The sequence below is a fragment of the Clarias gariepinus genome, chromosome 17, assembly GCF_024256425.1.
Source record: "Clarias gariepinus isolate MV-2021 ecotype Netherlands chromosome 17, CGAR_prim_01v2, whole genome shotgun sequence".
NCBI lineage: Eukaryota > Metazoa > Chordata > Actinopteri > Siluriformes > Clariidae > Clarias > Clarias gariepinus.
In genome coordinates, this window is record NC_071116.1 from 2004750 (window position 1) to 2029762 (window position 25013).

General features: G+C 37.5%; 2 protein-coding genes across 6 annotated transcripts in view; both read right to left on the reverse strand.

Annotated features, from left to right (window-relative positions):
* LOC128545488 (protocadherin alpha-C2-like) overlaps positions 1 to 25013 on the reverse strand; it is a 95994-nt gene that overhangs the window by 45665 nt on the left and 25316 nt on the right. The window contains exon 1 of one of the 5 annotated variants that reach the window (XM_053515799.1): positions 21303 to 23660. The exons of 3 other annotated variants lie outside the window; for them this stretch is intronic. In XM_053515799.1, coding sequence (XP_053371774.1) covers positions 21303 to 23660 — 2358 coding nt within the window. Of the gene's footprint in view, positions 1 to 17154; positions 19597 to 21302; positions 23661 to 25013 lie in introns of those variants that run through there. One more of the 5 variants, XM_053515796.1, reaches the window with a different exon arrangement.
* On the reverse strand, positions 1381 to 3780 carry LOC128545490 (protocadherin alpha-2-like). The gene has a single exon (XM_053515803.1). The coding sequence runs from the start codon at positions 3757 to 3759 to the stop codon at positions 1381 to 1383; it is 2379 nt and encodes a 792-aa protein (XP_053371778.1). The 5' UTR covers positions 3760 to 3780.

The following is a 25013-nucleotide window of genomic DNA, read 5'->3' on the forward strand; positions in this document are numbered from 1 at the left end:
AAAGCCCTTTCTATGTCACTCTAGGTGAGGATGTTGGCCAAATGCTATAAATGTAAATATAACTTTACCTATAAAATAAATTTTTAATCCATTTAAACGCATTGGTCACAATACAGACCATGAACAATGTTTTTATATTTTCACTTAAAAGGCTCTATGAATGGAAAGGCTCTAAAACTCCTATATTATGAGAGTGACCATTGACAGCTGTTTAATTCCTGGTTAAATGTAAGAAGAGAATGGCTTCAAAGTCCCAAAACAAATGGTTAGTAAAGTATGTCAACATGAAGATAGGACATTTTCATTTACTCAATTTTTTTCAGTGTGATCATAGAATGAGTAAACATTCTGACCACAATGATAGTGGGAGTGCATCAGCCATTTCAAAACTAGCTGTGGATTAGAGCTGAACCTCTGGAACTATGAGGCAAATGATGAGGTTGATTGGAAAGACAATACCAATGTCACACTGACAACCAACATAAAAAGGAAATACATGAAACCTCTGTCAAGAGATGGAACAAGGGCAAGTCCCACAATCAAAATGCACTAACCAAGAGTGACCCCAAGGGTGGTGTTGACCTTTGCAATATTCAGGTTGCAAGAAACAATATCTTGATCAGGCCCAAGAACTGGAAGGGGAAATCTTTGCAAAGTCTCTGAACAATGCACATTCATTTAGTTTACAGAGATATTAAGGAAGTGACCATCAACATGATGACCATCACCTTCTCACACCTTTTCAGAGATATTGGCACATCCTCTAATGCAAACGTTTTGCTCAAAACCAATAAGTAATGTAAGGAGAAATCTAATAGCTGCTATTGGCAAAGATTATGCAAGATATGGCAAATGTTCTTACTGCTTAATCAGCAAGATGCACCAGTTCCAGGGATTTCATAAAGGTGACAAATAAACTTAGTGCTTAGTGCTTCATAATGTACCATAGGCAGTAAAAAAAAAAAAAAAAAGAAAAAAAGAAAAGAAGAGTAAATTAAAATATTATGATGTTCTGAACGATACAACAAATAAATTATGTTGGAAGTATTTTTGTGAATCTAATTTATTTATTAAATTTTTTTTCTTTGCTGTTCATATTCATATTGGTGCAGTATAAAGTATTTATAACACCTTAAGATGCAATTCGAGCATTCAAGTGGAAATTGTGGGGACTGCCAGTGACAAAGATTTAAAGGTGTTAAGAAAAGTTTTACAATCATGAGTTTGAGAAACTTAATTTAAATGAGTACAGAGTGCATTTGTAAATGTTTGTAAACTTGGTTGTGTAAACTTCAAACCCAAAAAGTACCAAAAGGTGTTTTAATTATACATGCCAGAAGGAAGAACCATAACAAGAGATTTATAACTGTTAAAAATAGATTAATTTAAGTATGGTCTTACCTTCCCAGTGGTGGGAAGAGTCTGAGTTCGAGTAAAAGTGTCACCTTCATTAATGCTGATCAGCTCTGCGTCTGCAGGAGGAAATGGAGTGGGAAAAACCACTACGTCACTCTTTAGTGTGTCTGAGCTAAAACACACATCATACTGCTGAGCAGATTTAGAGTAAGACCAGCTTCCGTCAGGGAGTGTAGTGACCACTGGAACACTGGACCTGCTGAAACTGCTGTCTGTCCCGTAGCATTTAGCTGCTATTAAAGCAATGAGGCTCAGTAAAAAGATCCCTGACACTGAGACAATAGCGATGAGCAGATAGAGATTTAGATTAGAAAAATTATCCTCCTTTACTGGCACTTGTCTTAGTGAAGGCTGTAGGTTGTCCAGATTTTCCACAACAACAACTTCAAAACTCATAGTTGTGGACAGTGAAGGTTCTCCATTATCCGAGACAGTGATGATAAGAGGGTGAGTTTTTAAGTCATTGTCACTCATTTGTCTTTTAGTCCTTATTTCTCCTGTACTGGTTCCAATCCGGAAGAGATTCGTTCCCTTTGCTTCAGTTAGATGATAAGATATTAATGCATTATAACCTGAATCAGCATCTACAGCTCTGACTTTAGCCACAAAATAGCCCGCTTCAGCAGAGTAGGGAATGTTCTCAGTGTTTACTGATCCAGGTTCAGAATATGGAGGAAGAAAAACTGGACTGTTGTCATTCTCATCCAGGATAAACATGTTTACAGTCACGTTACTACTTAGAGGAGGGACACCAGAGTCAGATGCCTGAACTTTGAACTGAAATCGTTTTGTTTCTTCATAATCGAAAGTCTTCAGACTGTACAGTTCACCGGTGTGTGAGTTAATGTTCATCAGATTTGACACTCTGCTGCTCTCTGTATCAATTAATGAATATGAAACAAGTGCATTCTCACCGATGTCTAAGTCACGTGCCGTTAGTGATGCCATCAGGCCACCAACTGGACTATTCTCTTTCACGCTAATGTTTATCACCGCTGCAGGAAATAAAGGCGCGTTATCATTCACATCAGAGACATGAACTGTTATAACGTGACTGTTCGAGAGGGAAGGAGTTCCTTCATCATTAGCTAGAACTGTAATATTATATTGTGAGACCTGCTCTCTGTCCAAGGCTTCATTCACAACAAGAGTATAAGAGTTTTTATATGATACCTGTAATTTAAAAGGACTCGGTGCTAAGATTTTACAATCAACTTTGCCTTTCTTTCCACTGTCTTCATCTGATACAGTGATTAATGCAACATCTGTGCCAGGTTTGATGTCCTCGCTTACGGAGCTCATGAGCAGAGTCACTGATATCTCTGGTGCATTGTCATTTACATCCACTACTTCAATTAACACTTTACATCTGGACATTCTTAAAGGGAGGCCTTTGTCCTGAGCTTGAATTCTGAGTTCTATTGCGGGGCTCTGCTCATAATCAATATTACCTTTGACAGTGATATCACCAGAAACAGGGTTAATGGAAAATAAGTTTATCGCCGAGTTTCGGGCATCACTTAGAATAGAGTAAGACACTTCACCGTTATTTCCCTCGTCTGCATCCGATGCTGAAACTGTAAGTACTTTAGCTCCGGGAGAAGCATTTTCATTGATACTGGCTCTATAAAGAGGCTTGCTGAACACTGGGTTGTTGTCATTTATGTCCTGTATATTTATAACTATCTGCATTGTTCCGGATCTGGGAGGAGTCCCGCCGTCTACAGCAGTCAGCACGAGATTGATTATCGATTCTCTTTCTCTGTCTAAAGATTTTTGAAGCACGAGCTCAACTGAATCACTCTGCGAGTCTAAAGAAAGATGTTCATTTGAGTTTATTTTATAGGTTTTTACTGAATTACTACCGATATCCATGTCGCTCGCTGTGGTTAAGGGAAACCGATCTCCTGGAAGGACATTCTCACTAATTTTCAAAACAAGTGTTGGATCTGGAAACACCGGAAAATTATCATTAATGTCTAGTATATTAATTTCGACACGGTAGAGCTTGTGAGGATTGTGAATATTCGCTTCAACATTTAATACGCATTTCTGTTTGCTTTCACACAGCTCCTCTCGGTCTATTCTGTCATTAACTAATAAAAGCCCGCTTTTCCGATTTACCTCGAAATATTTGGTGTTAGATCCAGTCACAAGCTGAAACATGCGCGATTCCAGTTCCTGTACATTAAGATTAAGATCCTTCGCTAGATTTCCAACAACGGTTCCCTTCTTGGCCTCCTCTGAAACAGAGTACGAAATCTGACCGTAACACAAATCCCATAAACAGAGCAGCAGCAGAGCCTTCACCCAGGCAGCGCGAGCACTGTCCGGTGCTACCATCGTTCCCGTTATCCTGAGATTCAAAAAAGCCGAAGGAATGCTCCCATTTAAATCAGTCTACGGGAAAGAGAGAAATACACAATGCCTGCTAGCGTCATATGTGTGTGAGGCTCTGTTCTACTGTTCTTCATTAGGCGGAGTATTAATAATATGCCATCAACTCCATCTCACGGTCTACAGCGACATCTTGTGTGGAAATTCAAACCGACCTTACGTTTCAAAACTGATTTACTGTCCATGCTGACTTTAAATGACCGAAAATTTACGTGTAGAAAATTACTATTTACTATAAATTTTTTAAAACTGTAATTTTACTTTCGTTCATAGAGATAAACCTTCATAGCTGAACAAGTGCAAAACAAGTTCTCATAAAATAAATAAATATATATGTGTGTGTGTGTGTGTGTGTGTGTGTGTGTGTGTGTGTGTGTGGATGCATGTATATTTCAATTTTATCAACTAATAAATGTACTTTGTGCGATGGGTAAGTTTTATAACATATTACATATTAATTTTTAAAGTAGGCCTATTTATTGTCACTGCGCAAAAATAATACAATTTTGAGCTAACAAGTGCGTGGATTATTTCACGTGTAACGTAAGCTATTGCCTTTCTGTTTTAGATTTTTTTTTTATAATTTATTGGACCGCGTGGATATTAAGATTCATGTTAGACTCATACAATATAACGCTATACTGTTCATAATACATAACCTCGGTAACATTACATGGGGTGACTTATAACTGTTACTTCGCTAATATTACCAAATTTGCAAAACAAAAATCGCGTCCTTACCCATAACTATCCATGAAAGCTACACTATTTACTTTACTGTAAAACGTAAGGTATAAATATTGCCAAAGAGAGGAGCTTAGTCAAAAGTAAAAGAGAGAAAAATTAATAACGGTCAGGGCCCGGTTTTCCGATAACGCACACTTTTAGCGCGCTTAGAAAACTCTTAAAATAGCCTATATCTTACGTAAAGTGATTACTTTCCTAAGTGTATTTCTCGAACTGTCCCTTAGGAGTCTTCTTAAGTCGCTGCCTCTTCCGTCCGACGTTACAAGGCGCTGTCTACAGTGAAGGTCCTGAATTAGCTGACATCGGTGGCTCAGGAATCGATTTTTGACTCCTTTTGCATGACAGCGTTAAGAAAGATGGCACTTTCTATGCAAATTAAACATAGTACTAAATTCTTTTAATAACGTTTATTTCGACATGGGTTAACTTATCAATAGCATGCCATAATAGACAAAAATATAAATTAAATCACCAAACTGTCGCTAATATTTTCATGTAACCTGTAGTGGCGGTGAAACGAACCGGGTATACAACCATTGACAAACAGTTGACAAAAACACTCTTTGCCAGCTTCAGAAACAATGTGAAGCATGTCAGTTGTTGGAGTTGTATAGCGCACTTATAGAAAGAATACGATAAGATGACAGGGTAGAGGTTCACACCGTATCTCACAGCGAGTCAAACCGCATAGGTGAGATAGGTGAAATTTCATCATAAAATAAAACGTGTCAAAAGAAAAGTTCATCCAGTCATGGATGATGGCTAATGATCAATGAAATATATTTTAAACAAAAAGCAGCGAGCAGCTAGACATCACAAGACGTAGAGTGTAAGTACGACGCGTTGGTCTGGCAAGTGCAGGTCTGAGCAGATCAAAAAGCTCCATAATCTGTTGCCTTGGAAGACGAAGCATTACTCTTTTTTTTTTAAATAGCCAAAATATGAAAAGGGCTGAAATTTTCCCTAAAGGAAAGATGTACATAAACCACACGGCTCCGCGGAGGGCGCCGTCTTCAGTTTAACACAACAACACGCTGTATTGCTGCCAAATTGTTTGCCACCTGTTTAATATTAAAAGTAATTGCCAATTTTAATGCATTAGTCACGTTATAAAATAGGCTAATTAAAAGTCTCTCTATTAGTTCTGATATAAAATAAAATAAAATTCATAAACAAGCCTACCGTATATTCCATCATTAATACGACTTTGATAACGTGCCATAATGTGCTTCCATATACCGCTGATTTATAAAGACTGCTGTTCAGTGGTGGCGACTAGCGTCTTCAGCTGAAACTACGCTAAGAATGAGTTAAGGTGGGTCCAGACCAACCTTACGAACGTGTGACTTACCTCAGAGATACTTAGCGTAAGAACGTTTCGGGAAATGCGTCATAACGTTAAGAGAGAGGTTAAGGTACAACTTAAGAACTACTTAGCGATAAGAAGCTTTCCAGAAACCGGGTCCAAGTTTCTACTTAAAAGTATGTTGGGTCAGGTTAAGGTTTCTACAGGAACCTGAATTTTTTTTTATTTCTATGAACATTGCTCGATCATATTTTAAAGGAATAGTTCGTTTCTTTTTCCAGTCTGATATTAATAGAAATGAAACTCAATCAAAATAAAACGTATTTTCTTGACCCTGATGTTTGTCACCCGGAGCATGAGTACCATAAGTAATCGGGGTCCGATTCCATAACCCTCATTCCATGCAAAAATGCAGTCCAACGTTCAGCTGTGACTCATATGATGCATCTTTAATTCTACTGAGCTCAATCAAGTTGGTACATTTTTAAGGTATGGTGTAGGTGAGGTATCACACTTCAAGCCAAGCGCTTGTCATATAAAATTATGATAAAGCATGGAAAAATCACAACTTTTAGATATGAAACATTTAGAACTCTTTAAGAATCATTGATTCAGAAATCTTTGTGCCAGTACACTGCTTATATTCAGATTGTTCTTGTTCATTTGAAAATGCACAAACTGAACAGTTAGGGCAAATTGTTCTATTTTTATGTTTTATATATATTTCATATAGTTTTTGCCAAAGATGGAAAAATTTGAACGCTTGCATTTACCCTGTAAAAGCAAGTAACTGTTAATTGTGTTATTTAATTGTGTTCCTACTGCCATCTACGGGAGTTTTTCCTTGCCATTGTCACTATCGTCCTCGGCTTGGTCATCAGGGACAATCAAATTTCATACAAACTTAAATAATTATTTTTATTGTGTAAAGTTGCTTTGCAATAATGTCAATTGTTAAAACTTCTATTCAAATAAAATGGAATTGGATTGAATTAAATTGTTAAAGGTTGTTTTTGTGATTCATTGGTGTTTGATGTTGACAGAATAACCATTTTAATTGCATTCCATTTTTCTTGGGTGATCTGTGATCTATTAAATGGGTAGTGAAAATTATTACATTTATTTAGTAACATTTATCATATCTAGCAGCAGTTACATAACTATGGTAAGTAACATAACCCTAAATATTAAGATTTGCTTAATATTTTGATGCCAATGACATTGCTGTATATACAAATACTTTATACTAAATCATTTACTTAATTATTGGAAGTAAATATCAGGCACAACATATACAGCATAATTAAATAACATTTTATTAATACATTAATATCAATATATCAGTATAATATCAGTTGTACTCAATATTACGTGAGTAAAATTTATTTAAAAAGTTATTGTGCAAATTGTTACAAGGATTTAATCAAGTAAATATTACAAGTTTTTTTGTAAAAAAGGAAGAAAATATGCTCTTTCTTTCTTTCTTTCCATTCTTTCTTTTTTTACCATAGCTTTTTAAACACTGAGAATTTTTTTAACCAAACAAGCAGAGATGTAAGTGGGTGCTGGACCATTTTTAGCTTTGTAGGCAAGCATCAGCGATTGGCAAAAATGCCAAGCACTGTCAGTAAACAAACACTGTCGAAAACCATGACTGCTCAAAATTGTGACAGTAAACAAAAAACTTTTTTTTTAAAAACACTCTAGACTTACCATGTGGGTATAGATAGGAAGCTTTATCAGTTTATATAAAAACTGAAACATTTAAGCAAAGTAGTAATCTCAGCTGGAAGAATTTGTATACTTCAAAGTTTAGTGATGGCAAAAAAAATAAAATGCTTAAAATGCTTAAGAAGATGTCAGCAGAGTAAGATTTACAAACACTATATCGAACCACACCAAACAACAAACACATGAATAAAGTTTATGTAATGGCATAATATTGATGTCACATTTCTAAATAAATGTAATCTCAAGTTCAAGTTCAAGTAGGCTTCATTGTCACTTCAACCATATACAGTTATTACACAGTGAACCAAAACAACGTTCCTCCAGGACCAAGGTGCTACATGCAACATGAATTTACAACATAAATTAACAGAAGATCTAAAACTAGCTAACCAAAAGGCCTCAACATTATTGCACTGAAAAAGTCGTATAGAAACAGTGTGTGATCTAAAAAGGCATGCAAAAACAACCATAGTTACCCAGAAAACTGATTTGAGAGCTTTAGAGGATCATAAATATTCTTTAGAAATAAAACTGAGGATCGAGATTAACATGCAAAAATACAGCAGACAGCATTATACAATTGAGTCAACTCGTATAATAAGAAACAATACAAGGTGAAATTCGAGGGAGTTAGATGTGCATGTGAACAAGGTTAAGTGTGGTCTTACCTTCCCAGTGCTGGGAAGACTCTTAGTTCGAGTAAAAGTGTCACCTTCATTAATGCTGATCAGCTCTGCGTCTGCAGGTGGAAACGGCGAGGGAAAAACCACTACGTCACTCTTAAGTGTGTCTGAGCTAAAACACACATCATATTGCTGAGTGGATTTAGAGTAAGACCAGCTTCCATCAGGGTGTGTAGTGACCACTGGAACACTGGACCTGCTGAAACTGCCGTCTATCCCGTAGCATTTAGCTGCTATTAAAGCGATGAGGCTCAGCAAAAAAATCACTGACACTGAAACAATAGCGATAAGCAAATAGAGATTCAGATCAGAAAAATGATCTTTCTTTACTGGCAAGTGTCTTAGTGAAGGCTGCAAATTGTCCAAATTTTCCACAACCACAACTTCAATACTCATAGTTGTGGACAGTGAAGGTTCTCCATTATCCGAGACAGTAAGGATAAGTGGGTGTGTTTTTAAGTCATTGTCACTCATTCGTCTTTTAGTCCTTATTTCTCCTGTACTGGTTCCGATTCGGAAGAGGTTCGTTCCCTTTGCTTCAGTTATATGATAAGATAATAGAGCATTATAACCTGAATCAGCGTCTACAGCTCTGACTTTAGCCACAAAATAGCCCGCTTCAGCAGAGTAGGGGATGTTCTCAGTGTTTACTGATCCAGGTTCAGAATAAGGAGGAAGAAAAACTGGACTGTTGTCATTCTCATCCAGAATAAAAACATTTACAGTCACGTTACTACTTAGTGGAGGAACACCAGAGTCAGATGCCTCAATTTTAAACTGAAGTCGTTTTGTTTCTTCGTAATCGAAAGTCTTCAGACTGTACAGTTCACCGGTGTGTGAATTAATGTTCATCAGAGTTGACACTCTGCTGCTCTCTGTATCAATCAATGAATATGAAACAAGTGCATTCTCACCGATATCTAAGTCACGTGCCGTTAGTGATGCCAACAGGCCTCCAACTGGACTATTCTCTTTCACGCTAATGTTTATCACCGCTGCAGGAAATAAAGGCGCGTTATCATTCACATCAGAGACATGAACTGTTATAACGTGACTGCTCGAGAGGGAAGGAGTTCCCTCATCGTTAGCTAGAACTGTAATATTATATTGTGAGACCTGCTCTCTGTCCAGAGGTTCATTTACAACAAGAGCATAAGAATTTTTATATGATAACTGTAATTTAAAAGGACTCGGTGCCGAAATTTTACAATCTGCTTTGCCATTCTTTCCACTGTCTTTATCTGATACAGTGATTAATGCAACATCTGTGCCAGGTTTGATGTCCTCGCTTACGGAGCTCATGAGCAGAGTCACTGATATCTCTGGTGCATTGTCATTCACATCCACTACTTCAATTAACACTTTACATCTGGACATTCTTGGAGGATGGCCTTTGTCTTGAGCTTGTACTCTCAGTTCTATTGCGGGGCTTTGCTCATGATCAATATTATCTTTGACAGTGATATCACCAGAAACAGGATTTATAAAGAATAAGTCAAATGCCGAGTTTTCCTCATCACTAATGATGGAGTACGACAGATCGCTGTTTATACCCGTATCTGCATCTGATGCGGAAATTTTTAGAAGTTTTGTCCCTGTAGGTGCATTCTCTTGGACCTTGATTTTGTACAGTGACGTGGTGAAAACTGGACTGTTATCATTTGCATCCAGCACATTTATAACAATCTGCATTGTTCCGGATCTGGGAGGAGTCCCGCCGTCTACAGCAGTCAGTACGAGCCTGATCAATGACTTTTTCTCTCTGTCTAAAGGCTTCTGAAGAACAAGCTCCGCAGAACCGCTTTGCAAGTCCAGTGAAAAATATTCATTTGAGATTATTTTATATGTTTTTACAGAATTACTTCCCACATCAAGGTCCCGCGCCGTCATTAAAGGAAAACGATCTCCCGGAAGAACATTTTCACTAATATTCAAAGCAACTGATTGACGTGGAAACACTGGAGAGTTATCATTAATGTCTAGTATATTGATTTCGACACGGTAGAGCTTGTGAGGACTGTGGATCATCGCTTCAACATTTAATACGCATTTCTGTTTGCTTTCACACAGCTCCTCTCGGTCTATTCTGTCATTAACTAATAAAAGCCCGCTTTTCCGATTTACCTCGAAATACTTGGTGTTAGATCCAGTCACAAGCTGAAACATGCGCGATTCCAGTTCCTGTACATTAAGATTAAGATCCTTCGCTAGATTTCCAACAACGGTTCCCTTCTTGGCCTCCTCTGAAACAGAGTACGAAATCTGTCCGTAACACAAATCCCATAAACAGAGCAGCAGCAGAGCCTTCATCCAGGCAGCGCGAGCACTGTCCGGTACAACCATCTCTTCCTTTTGTTGGAGAGTCGGAAGAGTCGAAAGATTGCCTTTATTTAGTCCACTGTCTGTATGAAAGAAAAAAAAATACGCAAGGCTTGCTGATGTCGGAAATCTGTGACGCTCGTGCTCTCTGCGTTAGGCGGAGACCTAATAATAATTTGCCAATAACTCCATCTCACGGTCTACAGCGACATCTTGTGTGTAAGTACAATCTAATATTACAGCAAAAAAAATATTTTATGCTTACTGCATCAAATATCTGCTTTTTATTGTGCATTTCATTCTTAACATGTTTAATTGACTGTAAATTAAACGTGCAGATTTTAAACTCTCAGTTACACAAGTAAATTGTTGTATATTTTAAGGAATTAAATTTAATATATTGTGTTGGATTTCATTATGATCATGAACTTTTCATTCCGAAAACGTGGGTTATTGGATTTAATCACTTTAAATAAAATGACATTAATTTGCGTGTATTGCAAGTTTTTTTTTTTTTTTTTTTTTTGGCTGCTTGTTTGTTTGTTTGTTTTTCAAGATTTTTAAAATGCACACATCCAGCTATGGGATATTAATGAAACTTCCATGCTTTAAAGTCACATTTTCCTTCGTTAATATTTTGAAACATAGAGTTTCATCTGTGGAATAAAATACTTTGTTAACAATAAATTAAGTACAACGGTTTTGAACAACATGGAATTAGGCCTAAACATGATACAGTAGACCGCTTTTCGCCATGGATGGTACAACATGGGGTCAAATTGTCGAAGGTTTTGACCACGTAATGAAATAGTTTTGATGTTTATTAATGGGTCCCTATATGGCGAGTAACAAAAAAATAGGCTAATTGTTTTAAACACAAATGTTTTAAACAAGTAAAGTCACAATGAAAATGTCTAAATAACTTAGGAGTAAATTCTCATATTCGAATTTTTTTTTTTCTCTTTTTACGTTAACCTTTTTTGGTGATGAAATAACAACTCGATAGCAGCATGCTATAAAAGAAAGCGATATGTGGCCCATTATACCCCAAGTTCCCCTGTTAGTAATAGTTCGTATTAGAATGTAACTATTAGAGAGCTTTCATAGTTTTCTGTTGATCTTTCTGTTCCACTTTTTTTTCCCAGCAAGATTTCTCAGGTAATTACCGTTAATAAAAGTGAAATGTGTCGCTGTTCAACTTGTCTGGAAACTACTGGAAGATCTTAAAATCCAACCCAATAAGCAATTAATTGACACAGGAAAGGGAACCAAGTTAACAAGAAACTGCAAATATTTAAAATTTAGTTACGTATGGCCTTACCTTCCCTGTGCTGGGAAGAGTCTGGGTTCGAGTAAAAGTGTCTCCTTCGTTAATGCTGATCAGCTCTGCGTCTGGAGGAGGAAACGGCGAGGGAAAAACCACTACGTCACTCTTCAGTGTGTCTGAGCTAAAACACACATCATACTGCTGAGCAGATTTAGAGTAAGACCAGCTTCCATCAGGGTGTGTAGTGACCACTGGAACGCTCGACCTGCTTAAACCACCGTCTGTCCCGTAGCATTTAGCTGCTATTAAAGTGATGAGGCTCAGTAAAAAGATCACTGACACTGAGACAATAGCGATGAGAAGATAAAGATTCAAATTAGAAAAATTATCCTCCTTTACTGGCACTTGTCTTAGTGAAGGCTGAAGATTGTCCAGATTTTCCACAACAACAACTTCAATACTCATTGTTGTTGACAGTGAAGGTTCTCCATTATCCGAGACAGTAATGATAAGAGGGTGAGTTTTTAAGTCATTGTCACTCATTCGTCTTTTAGTCCTTATTTCTCCTGTACTGGTTCCGATTCGGAAGAGATTCGTTCCCTTTGGTTCGGTTATGTGATAAGATAATAGAGCATTATAACCTGAATCAGCATCTACAGCTCTGACTTTAGCTACAAAATAGCCCGCTTCAGCAGAGTAGGGAATGTTCTCAGTGTTTACTGATCCAAGTTCAGAGTAAGGAGGAAGAAAAATTGGACTGTTGTCATTCTCATCCAGGATAAAAATATTCACGGTCACGTTACTATTTAGTGGAGGGACACCAGAGTCAGATGCCTCAATTTTAAACTGGAATCTTTTCGTTTCTTCGTAATCGAAAGTCTTCAGACTGAACAGTTCACCGGTGTGTGAGTTAATGTTCATCAAATTTGACACTCTGCTGCTCTCTGTATCAATTAATGAATACGAAACAAGCGCATTCTCACCGATGTCTAAGTCACGTGACGTTAGTGATGCCAACAGGCCTCCAACTGGACTATTCTCTTTCAAGCAAATGTTTATCACCGCTGCAGGAAATAAAGGCGCGTTATCATTCACATCAGAGACATGAACTGTTAAAACGTGACTGCTCGAGAGGGAAGGAGTTCCTTCATCATTAGCTAGAACTGTAATATTATATTGTGAGACCTGCTCTCTGTCCAGAGGTTCATTTACAACAAGAACATAGGAGTTTTTATATGATAACTGTAATTTAAAAGGACTCGGTGCCGAAATTTTACAATCTACTTTGCCATTCTTTCCACTGTCTTCATCTGATACAGTGATTAATGCAACATCTGTGCCAGGTTTGATGTCCTCGCTTACGGAGCTCATGAGCAGAGTCACTGATATCTCTGGTGCATTGTCATTCACATCCACTACTTCAATTAATACTTTACATCTGGACATTCTTGGAGATTGTCCTTTATCCTGAGCCTGAATTCTAAGTTCAATTACGGGATGTCTCTCATAATCAATGTTAGCTTTAACAGTAATGTCTCCAGAAACTGGATTCACAGAAAAAAAATCTATCGCAGAGTTTTCCTCATCACTGATTATCACGTATGACACATCGCCGTTTACCCCCTCGTCTGCATCTGCTGCAGAAACGGTGACGATTTTAGTTCCTACAGAGGCATTCTCGTGGACCTTGACTTTGTAAAGAGCTTTTGTAAAAACAGGACTGTTATCGTTTATATCCAGTATATTTATTACTATCTGCATTGTTCCGGATGTGGGAGGTGTCCCGCCATCTACAGCAGTCAACACCAGTTTAATGATCGATTCTCTCTCTCTATCCAAAGATTTCTGAAGCACGAGCTCAACTGAATCACTCTGCATGTCCAAAGAGAAATATTCATTTAAATTTAATTTATAAGATTTTACTGAATTACTACCCATGTCTAAGTCTCGCGCTGTGGTCACTGAAAAACGATCACCCCGAAGCATGTTTTCAGTAATATTCAACGCAACCGACTGACGGGGAAACAATGGAGAGTTATCATTAATGTCTAGTATATTAATTTCGATACGGTAGAGCTTGTGAGGACTGTGGATCATCGCTTCAACATTCAATACGCATTTCTGTTTGCTTTCACACAGCTCCTCTCGGTCTATTCTGTCATTAACTAATAAAAGCCCGCTTTTCCGATTTACCTCGAAATACTTGCTGTTAGATCCGGTCACAAGCTGAAACATGCGTGACTCCAGTTCCTGTACATTAAGATTAAGATCCTTCGCTAGATTTCCAACAACGGTTCCCTTCTTGGCCTCCTCTGAAACAGAGTACGAAATCTGAGCGAAACACAAATCCCATAAACAGAGCAGCAGCAGAACCTTCATCCAGGCATCGCGAGCACTGTCCGGTGCTACCATCTCTTCGTTTTTTTATAGGAGATTTAAAAAAGTAAAATAAAATGCTTTTACTTAATCCAGTATCTGCAGAAAAAGCGATACAAACGAGGCGTACTGATGTCAGATGTGCTTGACGCTCTGTGCTTCTGTTCTGCGTTAGGCGGAGTATTAATCAGGTGTCATTATTTCCATATCACGGTCTACAGCGTCATCTAGTGTGGACATAGAATATGACCTTTCACCGGAAAACTAGTTTTATAATGCTAGATAAAATTATTGTTATTCCACTTTTTTAACCACTAAAAGTGGAGATTTTACAATCCCAATCATACGAGTATAGGTTTATAGATTGTCAGGAATTAAGACTAATGAATTCTGTTTGATTTAATTAAAAATATCGCACTGCAATTTAAAGTTTCATTCCAATAAGCCGCTAAATTGCAGTTAGTTAATTTGGCAAAACTGACCTTAATTTGCATTTATTCTATTTTCCGTGTGCATTTTTGAATATCATTAAACAAGCACAATTGGCGTAACAAAGGGGTGTGAATAGGGCCGATTTGTTCGTGTGTAATTGACATAATACCCGTCGTACATACAGACTTTATGAGCATATTTAGAGTGCAAGTATTCCGCACAATATTGCTATTCAATATTAGGATTTGTGCTGTACTGATTTGATCGTCTAAACCATCAATAAGGTCATAATGTTTAAAAATGTAACTAGCCCCAATATAAACATGCAAATAACATTTGTGTTATCGCAATTTCTTCTAACGAACCAATCATAATTACGCATTTTCACTGTTTATGTTGAAAAGGTAAGCCAACATTTTTACCTTATGAGCTGATCAGAGATGAAGTGCTACAGGTTTACTGTGAGAAAGGTAAAGGTATATATGCATTTATATGTAATACAATGTCGCTTCCGCCCGTTCCTAGCTGGTTTTAAACTTTACTGAAGAAAGGAAGGGATTTTAAAGCTAATGTATAAAGACATCAGAATTGGTGGTTGATCAAGCCTTAAATTATTTAAATATGAAATGTGTATCCTCATATTTAATTCTAAAGACAACAGCATATAAAATTAAGTCTTATTTACACTGTAAACCCGGATTTGATATTTAATTAAACAATCAATTACACTGTACTAAATAATTTTAAGTTTTATTGCATCAGTATAATAGGTAAGTACATTGTACTAATTTGTAATACAATATACTTGCATTTGATAGTAGTGTAATATGTAAATAATTTTAAGTTTAATCGCTGTGGCCACGCCTCTTTATCTCCATAGCGACCGAATTTAAAGTTAATGATTGGCTGTTTCTTCAGGCAACACACGAGATGAATGTGCACGCGCCATTTAGGTTATTTTACCCGCCTGATTTGACCACAATCCATTTCGCACCTCTTCTTCTTTTAATGTTGTTTTCTCACACTCGAGAGGCTGATTGTGAAATAAAAGTTTTATCACCTGGTACTTTGACTACCGTTACTGGAGCTGGTGTAACGGTCGCTTTGGGCGGACGCTGGCCCGCATTAACCTCCCGCCAGGTGACTGCGCCGAGGCTGCTTCCAGCAGGTGAGACCGTAGGGCGACGGATCGGACTGCTGTACCACAGGCTACTGAATCTGGTGAGTGCTATTGGTGAGAAGTATAAACCTGTTTATGAATTTTAATAAATTATGTTTAAGAATTTTATTTTATTTTATGTCAGAACTAATAGAGTGACTTTTAATTAGCCTATTTTATAATTTAGCCACCTTATCATTTCATGGTCTGTTTGTGAGAAGTGAAACATGCTTTAACCAGTGTGATTATTTTTCCACCTCTTCTTTCATTATTATGTTTTAAAGACTGCTTGGTATTTAACTTTTACTTTAATGGTTTACAGAATAGTTAATTTTATGCACATGAAAAATATAAATAGGTGGAAGTAATTAGACTTACTTTTTGTTGGACAAAACTGCATTATCTAACTGCCTAATTACAGTATATCTTCTCTTTGGTAAGCTGTTTTTGTTTGTTTTTTTCTGTTAGGATGTAACTAACTTGGACTTGTACAGTAAAATACCAGTGGGAGTCCTCTACATTGATCAAGAAAAACCTAAGCTCAACCAATCCAGAGTGGACATCATCTTGGAAGGGAGTGATGGATAAACTGGCCAACATGCCCCAGGCCTTCAGTGTACTTTTTGGACTGATGTACGTATGCTCTGCACCTGGACTATGATTAAACCTCTGTTTAAATAATAAACAAAAAAAAGTTTATAAGACACGACATGTTCTTGAATTATATGGTTGAAGTTTAAATAAAACAGAAAAATAATATACTGCGTTTCGGTTTTTAAAAAAATAATTTAAACACTCTAATTTAAGTTCAATAGAATTAAAAAAAATCTTACTTTAACTTAAGATATTAAGTAGGTTTATAGGCGTGAAACGTGTCTCTGTCCAACCTCGTGGTGCTGAATTCGATTGGAAATTGGTGGATCCACACACACGCGCGCGCACACACGGAGACGCACACAGACATATATAATATAACTACGGTATATTAATTAAACAAGCAAAATTTATGTGACATAAAAATTGTCGCCCAAAAGTCCGACAGAGAAACTTTATCATTACAAAAGAATAAGGAAAAACTGTCATGGCAAAGCAGGACACTGATTTCAGTGCATTAGAGCTTATGTATCCTTACCGTGTAAGACTAGATAGCAAGTGTCAACTTTTTCAGAGAACTCAGACAACTGTGAGTAAACGGAGATGAAAAACAGGCGAGTCTGTGTACTTCAAACCCTAACTATTTTTAATCAAATACAACAAGAGAAAAAGTTGAGAGAAGAATAACGCTCAAATAAATAAAAGATCAAAGTAAGTATGTTCTTACCTTCCCAGTGCTGGGAAGAGTCTGAGTTCGAGTAAAAGTGTCCCCTTCATTAATACTGATCAACTCAGCGTCTGCTGGCGGAAATGGAGTGGGAAAAACCACTACGTCACTCTTCAGTGTGTCTGAGCTAAAACACACATCATACTGCTGAGTGGATTTAGAGTAAGACCAGCTCCCGTCAGGGTGTGTAGTGACCACTGGAACGCTGGACCTGCTGAAACCACTGTCTGTCCTGTAGCATTTAGCTGCTATTAAAGCGATGAGGCTCAGTAAAAAGATCACTGACACTGAGACAATAGCGATGAGAAGATAAAGATTCATATCAGAAAAGTTATCCTCCTTTACTGGCACTTGTCTTAGTGAAGTCTGAAGGTTGTCCAGATTTTCCACAACCACAACTTCAATACTCATAGTTGTGGACAGTGAAGGTTCTCCATTATCCGAGACAGTGATGATAAGAGGGTGAGTTTTTAAGTCATTGTCACTCATTCGTCTTTTAGTCCTTATTTCTCCTGTACTGGTTCCGATTCGGAAGAGATTCGTTCCCTTTGCTTCAGTTATATGATAAGATAATAGAGCATTATAACCTGAATCAGCATCTACAGCTCTGACTTTAGCCACAAAATAGCCCGCTTCAGCAGAGTAGGGAATGTTCTCAGTGTTCACTGATCCAGTTTCAGAATATGGAGGGAGAATAACTGGACTGTTGTCATTCTCATCCAAGATAAAAACATTGACAGTCACGTTACTACTTAGTGGAGGAACACCAGCGTCAGTGGCTTGAACTTTAAACCGGATTATTTTCATTTCTTCGTAATCGAAAGTCTTCAGACTGTACAGTTCACCGGTGTGTGAGTTAATGTTCATCAGATTTGACACTCTGCTGCTCTCTGTATCAATGAATGAATATGAAACAAGCGCATTCTCACCGATGTCTAAGTCACGTGCCGTTAGTGATGCCAACAGGCCTCCAACTGGACTATTCTCTTTCAGGCTAATGTTTATCACCGCTGCAGGAAATAAAGGCGCGTTATCATTCACATCAGAGACATGAACTGTTATAACATGACTGCTCGAGAGGGAAGGAGTTCCCTCATCATTACCTAGAACTGTAATATTATATTGTGAGACCTGCTCTCTGTCCAGAGGTTCATTCACAACGAGAGCGTAAGAGTTTTTATATGATAACTGTAATTTAAAAGGACTCGGTGCTAAGATTTTACAATCTACTTTGCCATTCTTTCCACTGTCTTTATCTGATACAGTGATTAATGCAACATCTGTGCCAGGTTTGATGTCCTCGCTTACGGGGCTCATGACCATAGTCACTGATATCTCTGGTGCATTGTCATTCACATCCACTACTTCAATTAATACTTTACATGTAGTTCTTCTTGGGGGATGTCCTTTGTCCTGAGCTTGTATTCTTATTTCTATCGCGGGGCTTTTCTCGTGATCCATATTTTTTCGAATAATGACATCGCCAGAAACATTATTAATGGAGAATAAGTCTAACGCCGAGGAATCCCCTTGTCGAACTATGGAGTATGACACTTCGCTGTTAACCCCCTCGTCTGCATCTGATGCGGAAACGGTAAGAAGCTTTGTTCCTATAGGTGCATTCTCATGGATCTTAATTTTGTACATCGACGTGGTGAAGACAGGACTGTTGTCGTTTGCATCTGACACATTTATAACTATCTGCATTGTTCCGGATCTGGGAGGAGTCCCGCCGTCTACAGCAGTCAGCACGAGTTTGATCATCGATTCTCTCTCTCTGTCTAAAGGTTTCTGAAGCACAAGCTCAGATAAATCACTCTGCGTGTCTAGAGAAAAATATTCATTTGAGTTTATCTTATATGTTTTCACTGAATTACTACCTACATCAATGTCACGAGCCTTAATTACAGGAAACCGATCTCCCTGCAGCACATTCTCACTAATTTCCAAAACAAATATTTGATCTGGAAACACTGGAGAGTTATCATTAATGTCTAGTATATTAATTTCGACACGGTAGAGCTTGTGAGGATTGTGGATCTTCGCTTCAATATTTAATACGCATTTCTGTTTGCTTTCACACAGCTCCTCTCGGTCTATTCTGTCATTAACTAATAAAAGCCCGCTTTTTCGATTTACCTCGAAATATTTGCTGTTAGATCCAGTCACAAGCTGAAACATGCGCGATTCCAGTTCCTGTACATTAAGATTAAGATCCTTCGCTAGATTTCCAACAACGGTTCCCTTCTTGGCCTCCTCTGAAACAGAGTACGAAATCTGAGCGAAACACAAATCCCATAAACAGAGCAGCAGCAGAACCTTCATCCAGGCAGCGCGAGCACTGTCCGGTACAACCATCTCTTCGTTTTTTTTTTTTTTTGTTGTTTTTTTTTTTTACCGGAGATCAAAAAAATAAAATAAAATGCTTTTATTTAATCCAATATCTGCAGGAAAAACGCGATACACACGAGGCTTACTAAAGCCAGACGTTTGTGACGCTCTGTGGTACTATTCAGCGTTAGGCGGAGTATTAATCAGGCGTCATTAATTTTATATCACGGTCTACAGCGACACCTTGTGTGAAAATACAATATGACCTTTCAGCTGAAAACTAGTTTTATGATGACTCGATAAATTATTGTTGTTACAAATACGATCTGAAACAAATAGACAAAATAAGAGTATTATTTTTATATTTCATTCTTTGTCACTGCAATACTTTTTGAATACCATTAAACTACAACCATTAGCGTACCAAAGGGAAATGGAGCTGAATTTTTATTTTCTGGTTTGAACTCCCCTGAATCATGTTTTTTTTTTTTAGTTTCAACGTTTGTTCCTGGGTAATTTACATAATACCCGTACAGCGCAGTCTATTATAGACACTTGAACATATTTAGAGTGCAAGTATTTCGCAAAATATTGCTATTAAGTATTAGCATTTGCGCTGTACTGATTTGATTGTCCTAAACAATCAACAAGGTAATACTGTTTACAATTTAACTACCAAAAACACAAACATGCAAATAACATTTGTGTTATCGCAATTTCTTGGCTACCAGCTGCCTATAAACAAAATAAACCAATCATAATTATGCATTTCCACCGTTTATGTTTAAAATGTAAGATGCAATTTTGACCACATGAGCTGTTCGGAACGAAGTGCTACAGGTTTACTGGAAGAAAATAAAGTAACCCGTATATGCATTTTTATGACATAAAACGTCGCTTCCCCTATTCCTAGCAACTGGTTTTAAACTTTACTCATGAAAGGTCACGAAGGAATTTTAAAGAAAATGTATCAGAGCATTAGAACTGTTGGTTAATCAAGCTTTAAAATGAAAATATGAGATGTGTGTCCTCATCCCCTTATCATGGAATCACGATACATGAGTACATGGCACTCATGGATTTAATACTAAAGACAACAGCATATAAAAATGCGTCTTATCTAGGTGCCGACGAAAATAGCTCGTTTGGAAAATCTTGGTATATATATTTATATACATTTAAAACCACAAAGTGTTGTTTTATGTATTATGTTATTGGTTCATAAATTTTGGAAAGTTTTGACAAAATCATTGTAATGTTAAGATATGTTGTGACTTGGTTACTTTTAATTGATCTGCTCCAATTTAAAGCTTCATCTCAGCGACATTCCAACTCAACTAAGTTGAGTTAATCAATTAATTTATAAGCGTGAAACGTGTCTCTGTCCAAGCTCTTGGTGCTGAATTCGATTGAAAATCGGTGGACCCACACGCGCGCACGCACACACGGAGACGCACGCAGACATATAAAATATACCTACGGTAAATTAAACAAGCCTAAATTAATGACTTCAAAATTGTCGCCAAAACTCCGGCAAAGGAACTAACGACAAATAAAATAAGTAAAAACTGGCTTGGCAAAAAAGGACACTAATTTCAGTACGTAGAGCTTGTGTGTCCTTACCGTGCAAGACTAGGTAGCAAGTGTCAAAAAAATTTCAGAAAACTCAAACAATTGTGACTAAACGGAGATGAAAATCAGGCAGGTGTGTGTACGACAAAAAGCAAACTATTTTAATCAAATACAAGAAGGGAAAAGGTTTATGAGAGAAGAATAACGCTCAAATAAATAAAAGATCAAAGTTAGTATGGTCTTACCTTCCCAGTGCTGGGAAGAGTCTGGGTTCGAGTAAAAGTGTCTCCTTCATTAATGCTGATCAGCTCAGCGTCTGCTGGCGGAAATGGAGTGGGAAAAACCACTACGTCACTCTTCAGTGTGTCTGAGCTAAAACACACATCATACTGCTGAGCAGATTTAGAGTAAGACCAGCTCCCGTCAGGGTGTGTAGTGACCACTGGAACGCTGGACCTGCTGAAACCACTGTCTGTCCTGTAGCATTTAGCTGCTATTAAAGCGATGAGGCTCAGTAAAAAGATCACTGACACTGAGACAATAGCGATGAGCAGATAGAGATTCAGATCCGAAAAGTTATCCTCCTTTACTGGCACTTGTCTTAGTGAAGTCTGAAGGTTGTCCAGATTTTCCACAACCACAACTTCAATACTCATTGTTGTTGACAGTGAAGGTTCTCCATTATCCGAGACAGTGATGATAAGAGGGTGAGTTTTTAAGTCATTGTCACTCATTCGTCTTTTAGTCCTTATTTCTCCTGTACTGGTTCCGATTCGGAAGAGGTTCGTTCCCTTTGGTTCAGTTATATGATAAGATAATAGAGCATTATTACCTGAATCAGCGTCTACAGCTCTGACTTTAGCCACAAAATAGCCCGCTTCAGCAGAGTAGGGAATGTTCTCGGTGTTTACTGATCCAGGTTCAGAATATGGAGGGAGAATAACTGGACTGTTGTCATTCACATCCAGGACAAAAACATTGACAGTCACGTTACTACTTAGTGGAGGAACTCCAGCGTCAGTGGCTTGAACTTTGAACTGAAGTCGTTTTGTTTCTTCGTAATCGAAAGACTTCAGACTGTACAGTTCACCGGTGTGTGAGTTAATGTTCATCAGATTTGACACTCTGCTGCTCTCTGTATCAATTAATGAATATGAAACAAGCGCATTCTCACCGATATCTAAGTCACGTGCCGTTAGTGATGCCAACAGGCCTCCAACTGGACTATTCTCTTTCAGGCTAATGTTTATCACCGCTGCAGAAAATGAAGGCGCGTTATCATTCACATCAGAGACATGAACTGTTATAACGTGACTGCTTGAGAGGGAAGGAGTTCCTTCATCATTAGCTAGAACTGTAATATTATATTGTGAGACCTGCTCTCTGTCCAGAGGTTCATTCACAACAAGAGCGTAAGAGTTTTTATATGATAACTGTAATTTAAAAGGACTTGGGGCCATAATTTTACAATCAACTTTGCCATTCTTTCCACTGTCTTTATCTGATACAGTGATTAATGCAACATCTGTGCCAGGTTTGATGTCCTCGCTTACGGGGCTCATGACCATAGTCACTGATATCTCTGGTGCATTGTCATTCACATCCACTACTTCAATTAATACTTTACATGTAGTTCTTCTTGGGGGATGTCCTTTGTCCTGAGCTTGTATTCTTATTTCTATCGCGGGGCTTTGCTCGTGATCCATATTTTTTTGAATAATGACATCGCCAGAAACATTATTAATGGAGAATAAGTCTAACGCCGAGGAATCCCCATGTCGAACTATGGAGTATGACACTTCGCTGTTAACCCCCTCGTCTGCATCTGATGCGGAAACGGTAAGAAGCTTTGTTCCTATAGGTGCATTCTCATGGATCTTAATTTTGTACATCGACGTGGTGAAGACAGGACTGTTGTCATTTGCATCTGACACATTTATAACTACTTGCATTGTTCCGGATCTGGGAGGAGTCCCGCCGTCTACAGCAGTCAGCACGAGTTTGATCATCGATTCTCTCTCTCTGTCTAAAGGTTTCTGAAGCACAAGCTCAGATAAATCACTCTGCGTGTCTAGAGAAAAATATTCATTTGAGTTTATCTTATATGTTTTCACTGAATTACTACCTACATCAATGTCACGAGCCTTCATTAAAGGAAACCGATCTCCCTGCAGCACAATTTCACTAATTTCCAAAACAAATATTTGATCTGGAAACACTGGAGAGTTATCATTAATGTCTAGTATATTAATTTCGACACGGTAGAGCTTGTGAGGATTGTGGATCTTCGCTTCCACATTCAATACGCATTTCTGTTTGCTTTCACACAGCTCCTCTCGGTCTATTCTGTCATTAACTAATAAAAGCCCGCTTTTTCGATTTACCTCGAAATATTTGCTGTTAGATCCAGTCACAAGCTGAAACATGCGCGACTCCAGTTCCTGTACATTAAGATTAAGATCCTTTGCTAGATTTCCAACAACGGTTCCCTTCTTGGCCTCCTCTGAAACAGAGTACGAAATCTGAGCAAAACACAAATCCCATAAACAGAGCAGCAGCAGAGCCTTCATCCAGGCAGCGCGAGCACTGTCCGGTACAACCATCTCTTCGTTCTTTAAAAAAGTAAATAAAAAAAGTAAAATAAAATGCTTTTACTTAATCCAGTATCTGCAGAAAAAGCGATACAAACGAGGCGTACTGATGTCAGATGCGCTTGACGCTCTGTGCTTCTGTTCTGCGTTAGGCAGAGTATTAATCAGGTGTCATTAATTCCATATCACGGTCTACAGCGACATCTTGTGTGAAAACACAATATGCTGAAAACTGAAAACTAGTTTTATGATTGCTCGATAAAATTGTTGGTCTGTTGTATGATTAAATCTTAACATTCCCTAAATGTAGAGAATTTCAATTCCAAGTTATACGAGTAACGGTTTATAAATTGTCAGGAATTAAGAATAATTAATTATGTTTGATTTAATTAGAAAGATTGCACTGCTATTTAACGTTTTATTTAAATGAGCTGGTAATTTGCAGTTAATTAATTTGAGTAAAAGGACCTTAGTTTAAATGTCCACAAGCTTATTTTTAGTTGTAGTGTTTTAAATTTTAATGATTTTTAATTTTATTCCTCATTTCAATAATTAACTGATTTTATTCGTATAATAAATATGATACGACACAAACGGACAACCTAAAAATATTACATTTCTTTTTTATTTATCACTGCAGTCATTTTAAAATACCAGTAAACTACCACAGTTGGCGTACCAAAGGTGTGTAAATGGGGCTGAATATCTGGTTTGAACTTCTCTGAAATGTTTTATAGTTAAACGTTTGTTCGATGATAATTAACATTTTAGAGTGCAAGTACTGCTTAAAATATTGCTGCTTAATATTAGCATTTGAGCTTTACTGATATTCTTAAACTATAAAAAAAAAAAGTAATGGTAAAAGTTACAATCGAATAGTTAACTATCCCAAACACAAGCATGCATATGACCTTTGTGGTATTGCAATTTCTCGGCTACGAGCTGGCTAAAAACAGAATGAACCAATCATAATTATGCATTTCTACCTTTTTTTCTCGTAGTATCTCGTCCTTCGTTCTATCTAGCTGAACGCAGAGGAAGTGGCCCGTATATGCATTTTTAAGAAGTAAAATGTCGCTTCCCCTGTTCCAAGCAACTGGTTTAAAATTTTACTTATGCAAGGTTACGAAGGGATTTTAATGCAAATGTATCAAAATATCAGAACTTAGACGATTGATCATGGCCTTAAATTATTTAAAAATGAAATTTATGTCCTCAACGCTGTTGCTGCTGTGTGTCATGGAATCAAAATACACGATGACATGACACTAATTGATTTAATACTAAAGACAATAGCATGGAAAAAGATATCTTATCTATGTGCTTTTTTATCAATTCTGGAAAACCCGTTTTGAAAATTTTGGG

Coding starts and splice junctions, on each gene's coding strand:
- LOC128545490 (XM_053515803.1), bottom strand. CDS start 3,759: ATGGTAGCACCGGACAGTGCTCGCGCTGCCTGGGTGAAGGCTCTGCTG.